General features: G+C 37.2%; 1 protein-coding gene across 2 annotated transcripts in view; it reads right to left on the bottom strand.

Moving 5' to 3' along the window:
• Positions 1 to 3,823: 3,823 nt before the first annotated feature.
• The window catches only part of ESD (esterase D), a 29,357-nt gene continuing 23,085 nt past the window's right edge, over positions 3,824 to 10,095 (bottom strand). For both annotated transcript variants that reach the window (XM_056109922.1, XM_056109923.1), the window contains exons 8-9: positions 7,530 to 7,697; positions 3,824 to 5,108 (exon numbers count right to left, since the gene is read on the bottom strand). In XM_056109922.1, coding sequence (XP_055965897.1) covers positions 5,028 to 5,108; positions 7,530 to 7,697 — 249 coding nt within the window. In that variant the 3' untranslated portion in view covers positions 3,824 to 5,027. The remainder of the gene's footprint in view (positions 5,109 to 7,529; positions 7,698 to 10,095) is intronic.

The raw sequence follows: 10,095 nt of genomic DNA, 5'->3' as shown, positions 1-10,095 counted from the left end.
TTTCATACAGTTGAGAAGTATTTCTCACTTTCATTACATTTCTCTACTGTCTTCCCTAAGAAGACATCCTACTGGAGTCCCAAAATGTGTGTGTGTGTGTACACATTTCTCTATTGCCTCCCTAAGAACACATCCTACTTAAGAGTCCCCAAATCATCTTAGATCTTAGTCACATATATGTGTATGTGCGTGTTCCTACATTATATATAATATGTATTACTCATAATTTTTGAAGTATTTCTCCAGGTAGTTAAAACTTATACTTTGCATTACAAGTGTCATTAGAAACTTTCACCTGTATTTTCGTTGTCAGCTTAATTCCTTACTTAAAGTTTTATTCACTCACCATTTCTGCCAGTTGCTTTGTAGTTGTCACCTTTGTCATCTTCACCCCTAGACCACCAATGATTTCCTTTCTTCACCAAAAATCAAATTTTATTATTTTTATTTTTAGAAAATTTTTTATTGAATTACCATGAGATGGTTACAGACTTACAAACTTTCACGCTTGCGTTTCAGTCATACAATTATCGAGTACCCATTCCTCCACCAGTGCCCATTCTCCACCACCAATGATCCCCCCCCACACCCCAAAAATCAAATTTTAAAATGAAAGTTTTTCAAGCCCCAAAGGTTTTGGTTTAAATGAAATTATTTTGGTTACCAAACTCCCAAAAATGATTACAATGTTATTGTTAAGTGTATATGTACACAGAGAGAACAAGGCAGAGTCTCTACCCTGTGCCTGACTGTCTCCACCAGGGCCCAACAGCTGAAGACCTCCGGGGCCCAGCCAAGGCCATGCTGAGACCACTCTCCACACACTTGGATGAGCCTCACGCATAAAAGAACTGGAAGAGGAACCAGGTGTGTGGGACCCGGGGCTGAGATCTCCAAGCCTGCACGGTTTGGGACTGGACCTGCCAGTAACTAGACAGTTACACCCACCAACTGCCGTGTAACTCCAACAACGGCCAGGATCCAGAGATTATCACACTCAGCTCCCGGGAGAGAACAAGGCAGAGTCTCCTACCCTGTGCCTGTCTGTCTCCACCAGGGCCCAACAGCTGAAGACCTCCGGGGCCCAGCCAAGGCCATGCTGGGACCACTCTCCACACACTTGGATGAGCCTCACGCATGAAAGAACTGGCAGAGGAACCCAGGTGTGTGGGACCCGGGGCTGAGATCTCCAAGCCTACACGGTTTGGGACTGGACCTGCCAGTAACTAGACAGTTACACCCACCAACTGCCGTGTAACTCCAACAACGGCCAGGATCCAGAGATTATCACACTCAGCTCCCGGAAGCGACATCTTATCATCTCATTCCTACTTTGGACAAACTGACAGGCTACCAAATGTAACCTGCCCACACGGCAGAGTCTGGCAAACTCCCCGTGACGTCCCCAATATGCCAAATACCAGTAACAATGATGGGTCTCATTCTCCTAACCCTGAAAAAAGCCTTGAATATGGCACTTTTAAAAAAAATCTCAGGGCTAGGACGAAGAAGACATTACTGGCACCTGCTCAAGGCAAACGACGAACAACAGGGTGGTCGTGATCGTGATCGTGATATGTACACAGTGCCCAAATATAAGACACTTGAAAGGAACGGTTGGATCTGTACTTTTATGAGGATATATATTTTTAAAAAGTTAATTGGCTAATTTGAAATATTTTTTAAGTTTTCGTCTTTGAAAAAAACTGGGTGTGGGATGAGTATAACCAGCAGTCCTCAGGGCTTATTCTTTGCTCTGAACTCAGCAATCACTCCTGGCAGGGATTAGGGGAAGCACATGATTGAACACATTATGAAACACATGATACGAAGAACATGGATTGAACCCAGTTTGTGAGCAAGGCAAGAGCCCTACTTATAAACTATTTCTCCAGACCCTAGTCTTTGAAAATTAAGTGCACTGTTAACCTATTAGTTATATTTATGTCTTACTTTGTGAAATGTCCATTCACAATTTTGCCCCCTTGTTTTTATGAATTTGTGTGATTCTAAGTACATGTTCTGTGCCAAGAAATACATATTGCAAGCATCTCCAACCACTTTATGCCTTTTTACTCTTAACGGTGGCTTTACTATATTATGTTTTTTCTTAAATCTTTAAAAAGGGATTTACACCACATATAATAACCAATTGTTGGTCAAATGTTTTGCCTCCTTTAATAATGACTGTGACTGGTAACTTTTACTAAAATATTAGGTTATTTGTTTGCTAAAAAGTTGTTGAGAGGGTTCTTTATGAGAGACTTTGAGAAATAATTTTTTCTTAGTAGAGAAAAACATTTCTTTCCAATTTTTATTTAGGCATCATGATTTACAATACTGTTTGAGTTTCAGGCATATAATCTCTCAACTCTATATCCACAAATAATGTCAGTGTCCCTTCACCAATTATGTCTTAAGGTTCTTTCCCCTTCCCTTTGGTAAACTCATTAAAAAAAATTATTATAGTTTGTATCAATGTTTACAATACTGTTAGTGATTATGGTTTCAGTGTATACCTTGATGAAACCAAAATATCCAAGACCCTTGGCTTTTTGTTACATTCAGTCCATTCTCATTGTTCCTCCCTCCCCATACCCCCCACCCCTTACTTGACATTCTCAATACTGAAATTCAGAGTCAGAGAAAACATTTTATATTCTTACATACATAAGACCTTATCTTTCCCCAGCCCACAGCTGCAGTATGTAAAAGCAAGCTCAAATGTTCTGGTTTTCTATATACTCTCAGCGGTCTGTTATAATCTATACTAATACACTTATTTGCCTTTATTCTTTAATTTTTAAAAATTCCCATTCCCCAGTACCTTCCCTTCACTGAAGAAACTGTTTTTATGATTGGGTTTAGCACACACATCTGGCTGTGATGCTCACACATTTTAGTTTTGGTGCTCACTAGCGTTCTCTTGGTTGAGGCACACAAGTTATCATTGTGGTGCTTGCTGGAAATCATCGTGGCGCTTGTCAAGAGTTGTACTTTCTGGCTGTGGTGCGTGTTTATCTTTTACAGTTTACACCCACTTTTGTGATGTTATATACACCTGTCTGTGATGTGGAAAGAAATCACTTGAGTGACCAGTGATCATAGACAGTAGAGCTACCAGGTTCAAACAGCAGAGATGTCAGGATTGGGCTTGTCGCACCGGAAATCTGAGCTCATGATTATATGCTGGCAAGGCAGGTACTCTAAGCACAGTAGGCAGGACTCAGCATTTGTCATTATTACAGTTGTAACTGGCTATGACCGTAGTTATTTACTGAATAGTAACATGTGTGTGCATTTAACTTACAAAAAGGCAAAGCATCTATTTTCTTTCTTTGTTTTTGCAGATCATACCCAGACTTCTGGCTCTGTGCTCAAGGATCACTCATGGTGGGGCTCCGGGGACCACAAAGGATACCAGGCATTGAACCTGGATTGGCTGTGTGCAGGGTAAGTGCCTTGCCCACTATACTATCTTTCCAGCCCCACAAAGCAACTATTTTTTCTACATGTAATTGATTAAGTTACAGTTTACAGCCATTGAATCATATACTAATATAGGAGTTTCTATGAAGAACTTTGGAGATCACCTCAGTGAGTTAAGACTGTTTACAAAGCAAGACTGAATGTTCCCCAAGGGAAAAAAAACTGTCTTATGAAAAACAATTTCAGCTTATGCCCCTGGAGTTGCAACCAGCTTGTAAACTTCCCTTTCCAAAGATCTGTCCTATGGACACTGGACTTTCTTCGCCAGCCTCCTCCCACATCTGCCAGTACCACATAAGCCAATCTCCGAAAATAAACCTAATGTATCAGTCAATTTCCTGCTAGTTCACTGCTAGTTCATTTTCTCTGATTAAATGCTCAAATAGTACAATGATTTTATGGTCACACAACTGCTTTTCTTCATGAAATACACCAACACACACAAATATGAATCAACAATCTTTTTCATAAAACACAAGACTGTTTAGTCTAGGACCATTTTGTGTGGAACTCACCAAAAGTTCAATTTGGACTACTGACACTTAAGTTCTAATTTTTAATACTATCTTTTTATACATGTTTATTAAAATCAAATCATTTTTATGTAGTATTCATTTTAGAAATTTTAAGAACTTTATCTTCAATTACAATGTGATATGCATTCTTTTTGAATGTTTAAAATATATGACTTTTGTATCTTCATCAGAAATATCTGGTTGTTTTCTTTGAAAGCAAACCAACTCCACCTATTATGTTTCATAAATTTGTCCATCAGGTTCTTAAAGAAACAATCTGGAATTTACAAAAGACATTACTTTCTCTTGATGAGCATGCCACACTAAAATTTCTGCACATAAATAAGGCAAAGTATCTGTTAACAGAAACATGAAATTTACATGCTTTATCATTTAGCTACTTTCAGAATGAATATTTTTATCTCTTGAAGCTCCCACAACCTAAAGTAATCAAATATCTTTGGTTTAATAGGTAAAAAAAAAAAATTATTGGATTGGGTTTTAGAAATCTGATTCAATTCTTAGCTATATGATGAATAACTGAAACAATGTGAAACTCACATACTCATTCTGCAGCTTTCCTTAGTCATACCTAAAAATCATTGCTTAAGAGCCAAGCAGTTACTAGACATTAGAGATTGAATGATGAGACAGTAGAGATAGAATGAAGTACATGATAAAAACAGTTTATGCACATGTCTTCAGAGGTTTACACTCTGGAAAGGTGGGAAATTTAAGCAAATTGCTTCAAACCTTATTGTGTGGGTTGAGTATTATATTCAAATTCTGTAGCCTAAAGTCAATATTATACTAATTTCTATATTATATTGAAAAAGGCTGTAAAGTATTAAAGATTTCTGATGTGATGATTTGTAAAATAGCTTAATTCAGAAGCAGGTCTTACAAATTGATTCTGAAGATAAAATATTTTTAGAATTATAAAATTCAATGTTTTGAAATATTTTTCCTTGCAATTCTATTACCATTTTTAGAATCCTGAGGAGATTCTCTTATTGAAGCTTTTTATGCATTCAGATATTTTGCATGATGTCTGATGTGATCATTAATAAAGGTTGAAATGAAGTAGTAGCTATGATCATAACCCTAGAAGACAAAAGAGATCACAGATTATCTACCACCCAGAAACATCAATATTAAGACATTAAGCAGCATATCTTTTGCGTTAATTTGCTCATAAACAGCTGAAATATGAAGAAAGCTCCTTATGATCAAAATCAATCTTTTCATATGTGAACTTTAACATTTTTCACTGTTCATTAAGAAAGCTCCATAAATACACTCTGTACAGCTTAGTTTCTAAGTGCTGCAATTAACATGAAAAGAAAAGAAAAAGAACACAAACTATATGTACAGAGATGACAAACAATTCTATCAACAAAAGTTAAGAGAACTAGAATTTAGAGAACTTAGAGGAGCAAAAAGTTTTAACTCACAGAAACAACACAGTAATATAAATAAAAGTTAAAATTATCAGGCAAAATAAGCATGATAAAAAATACACATTACATTTTCTCTGCTTTTACTGTAGTTTTTAAAAGAGACTGACTTAATGGATTTTGTTGCTAAGGGATGTTCAGAATCAGGAATCATTTATTTTCCTTCAAATAAAAATACTGTAGGAAGTGGTATTCTTTGCATGGGTTTAAGATAGCTATGCTTGATCCCAATGATTTTGTATTTTTTATCATGCTTTTTTAATGACAGTGGCGCTCAGATATAGTGCTGAGGGATCCCTCTGGGAGCCTTTTATCAGGACTCTCTGGAACACTCCCTACATGGTGCTATCCATTTGTTTTTATCAGTTAGTTATAAATCCTTTCCTTCTTCCCATGGAGGTCTTAATCCTGTTCTTTCCTTCCGTAACCATACCTCTCCTTTTAAATTTCTATGCATTTTGGAGGGATCATCCATAGATGAAGCTAATAGAATATAAATTCTTTGTTTTGCCTTTGTACTGGACCCAGAGCAAGTACCCTGCCTGTTATATTATCTCTCTGGCCCAATTTGTGACTCATTACAAATAGCTATAGAGATGACAGGATGGCATTTGCAAGCAAATAACTTTGCTTCCAGCCTTGATTCTACCATAAACTAGATAGGTGAGCTAAGATAAGCTCTAGTTCTCTATGCTTGCCTCAGATCTGTGAAAGAAATAAACAGGAATAATTTGTGAAAATTCATATAAATCATTCTTAGTGGTGAAATACTGAAAGTTTTTCCTCTAAGGTGAGAAACAAGAGATGATAGCTGCTTATGACACTTCTATTCAACACAGTACTGGGAGTTCTAGCCAGATCATTAAAAGAAAAAAAATAATAATAAAAGTCATCTACAACAAAGAGATAAATGATCTCTGTGAATAGATAGTATGATCTGATATACAGAAAACTACAAAGACTGCACAATAACCGCTAGTGTTAATAAACTGAATTCGGCAATGGAGCAGAATATAAACAGTTGCATTTCTGAACATTATAAATATCTGAAAAAGAAATTATGAACAATTCTATTTACAGCAGCATTAGAGAGATTTAGAAACTACCATAACCTAGCAGGTGAAAGACATAAATTAAAATGATGAAACACTGCTTACAAACAATGAACAAAAGAACACAAAAATAAAGAGAAACACACTGCTTGTTCATGGCTTAGAAGATAATGTTAAGATGTCTATACAAACCAAAATAATCTATAGACTCAATTTAATACCAGTGATATAAAAAATCCAGCCTGGACTCATGATTCAAAATTCATGGGACATAAGAGTTTATTATTTAGGCTTTATTTTTAGGAACGTAATTCATCTTGAGTTTTTGTATATGATGTTATATAAAGACTCACTTTCATTTCTCTGCATGTGAATATCCAGTTTTCTGGGTACTCTTGTCAAAAATCACTTGATTATATGTGCAAAGATTTTATTTATTCTACTGCTTTTATCAGTATGAAATCAATATCAAGCTCTATTTTGATTGGTATGTCTTAAAATCAAGATGCATAAGAATCCAAGCTCAGCTATGAATTTTGAATCAGATCTATCTATTCTGAAACATTTTACATGCATTATATTTGGTTTCTTATATGTACTCTGCAAAATGTAGCAGAATTTGTTCTGGTGGTGTGGACATAGGGGGACACAGAGTGAGTGGTGCTTAGGCCTCTGTAATCAGGGATCACTTGGCAGGCTCAGGGACCTTATAGGATGCCAGGGATCAAACCTGGGTCAGGTCAGCTCTATTATCTATCTGGGCCAGATATTTTAAAATTATAACTACATTACTATAGAGCTGGATGAATAGTCAATAGTCAAGAGTATTTTATTCACGGAAAATTTGTGAAAAATGAAAGTCAGAAAATTATTCTTAATTAGATATACCAAGCAGTACTGCAGATAGATCAGCATCTAAGTCAAACAATACAAAGTATAGATGTGCGTTAGAGATGAACAATACACACTTCTAAGGTTGTAATGGAGAAGACGTTGTAAGATTTCCTAGTACTTGCCTCTTGTAATCTAAAAACCACAGGAATTTTCTTTTCTGTGCAGGCTGCGATAAAGTTATCAGGTAATAACTGTCCATCTGAAAGAAACTGGTCATCTTTTCCTTGATCAATTAGTATGTCCAGCTGAGAACCTGGATAAGATGTCACAAGATGGGTAGCATCGTAAGTCTATAAAGAGAAGAAATAAGTGTACAAAAAATAAGATTCATTAAAATTTACTCTTCTATAACCAAATAGAAATTCAAAGTTATTTGGAGTTGTGGAAATAGTAGTAAGTAGCACAATGGTCAGGTTGCTTGTCTTTTATGCAACCTACCAACGCTGGATTCCCAGTCCCCTGAGCCTGCCAGGAGTGATCACTGAGTGCAGAACCAGGAAGCACTGCTGGGTTTGTCCAAAACAGCAACTCAAAGTTATTTAAGCTCTGAGGTTGATTAAATCATAACGATGATTTTAAAGTGGCTTATAATCTGTTTTTATTTTCAAGGTCTTCAAAATTCTATTTCCCCATTACAGTTTATTTTAAAACAGTTATAGACCAGGGGTTGGAGCAATAGCATAGCGGGTAGGGTGTTTGCCCTGCACGTGGCTGACCCGGGTTCGATTCCCAGCATCCCATATGGTTCCCTGAGCACCGCAAAGGTTAATTCCTGAGTGCAGAGCCAGGAGTAACCCCTGTGCATCGCTGGATATGACCCAAAAAACAAAAACAAAACAAAACAAAACAAAACCTAGTGGCAAACGACAGAACTGGAGGTGTGGGGAATTAAGTTAGTAGTCTTCAATCATGGGGTCAAGAAACAGTGACAGCCCACTGGTGAAGAGAGGTTGAAAACCACTGGTCTACTGCCTAAATTGTAATTGCTGGTCCATGTTCCATTATGAGTGACAGGTGCTGGTCTGCAGGTCAAAAAAAATGCTGCTCAATAAAATATATACAAAAAACAATTCATAATACATACCTGAAACTTCTATGTCATAATGCAGTGCTTTTTAAAGACTCTAGTCACCTCTCAATTTGAAATAAAAAATGCATTTTTCTTGGTAAATCATTTCACAAACTAAATTTATCTTCTAACTCCTTCATACTTCTGTTCATAAACATTCTCTATTTCGATTAATTTTTTTTTGCCTCTTTTGATTCTCATTCCAGGCCTAAATACATAAAGCCTCACTTAAACTCTCATCCACTCATGTGCACTAAAAAAATTTTGTTGGAAACACTTACATACTTATTCATTTTACATATTACATAAATATACATCAATAATAGCTTTTTTCCACAAATTTCAATTCATAAATTAAAAAAATTCAAATCGGAGATGCTGCATTTTGAAAGAGATACAGAATATAACTTAAAAGTCAGGTCTTGGTTTTTATAGTGCTATAGTTATTAAAGGTTAAAGTTTAGTAATAATATATAGTACCTTTGGTAATGTTAATATAAGAATATTTTAAACTTAAGCAATAGAAATTAAACACTGGCAAAAAGAAAGTAATCTCAGAATATTAAGCAAAATACAATGCAACTAGAAAGCAAGGGTTTCTGTTGTTGCTCTTATAGCTGTGTGTTTTTCTCCTAATTATTTTTAGCACTGAATCCCTAAGTTGAATGGGCTTGGAATGTAATATTTAGAATGTGCATCTTTTTTGCTTTGTTTTTGTGGTACCATGGATAGAACCAAGCACTCGCAATGCCTGCCTGTCCTTTGCCAACTACAAGACCAAGATGACTGCCCTCGGACGTCCTGATAGATCTATCACATGTTCCAGAAGGGCAATGGAGAAGATTATCCATGACTTCTACTTGGATCTCTTCGACAGCCATGTCCACCTGCCCACATACCAAATTCCGCAGCATGGTATGTTGTTCCCAACGTTCTTCCTTCCAAAATCCGACACGCCATTTCGTTGGTAAAGAAGCGAACAGAGAGAAGAATGTAGAATACAGGAGCAAGCACAGAGAGAGAGAGAAAGAGAGAGAGAGAGAGAGAGAGAGAGAGAGAGAGAGAGAGAGAGAGAGAGAGAGAGACCAGGCTGCAAGATGGAGCGTGGAGAAATGACCGGGAGAAACAGAAGGACACGGGAACGAGGCAGTGGAAACTAGAATGGGAGGCTCAGAGAGACTGGGGAGAATGGAATAAACAACAACTGATCAATCAACCACCATGGCCCCATTCAAACATGGGCGGAGAGGGGGATATCCTGGGCTCTGCCTGGCAGCCCCCATTTTTTACAGCTGGAGTCCCTGGAGCAAGCATGAACTACCAACTAAAGGATATCCATTTGTATTGTAGCTTCCCGGTGTCTCTTTCTTACCTCCAGGCAAGGAGACCAAACAGTGATGGTCAAAGCCTCTGATAACTATTAAAAAGTGTTTTTCCACCCAAGAGTGGCAGAGGTTAGTACCAGGAATTTTGCTCCATGGCTTGGAGGCCAGTCACACATGCTAGGGAAAAAGGGAGCTCAGATAGAGAAGGGAGCACCAAATAAAGGGTGTTGGGAGGATCCTCCCAGGATGGGAGAAGCATGCTGAAAGTAGACTATACACCAAACGTGATTGCCA

The sequence above is a fragment of the Sorex fumeus genome, unplaced genomic scaffold, assembly GCF_029834395.1.
Source record: "Sorex fumeus unplaced genomic scaffold, SorFum_2.1 ptg000008l, whole genome shotgun sequence".
NCBI lineage: Eukaryota > Metazoa > Chordata > Mammalia > Eulipotyphla > Soricidae > Sorex > Sorex fumeus.
This window is presented reverse-complemented; position numbering and strand designations above follow the sequence as displayed.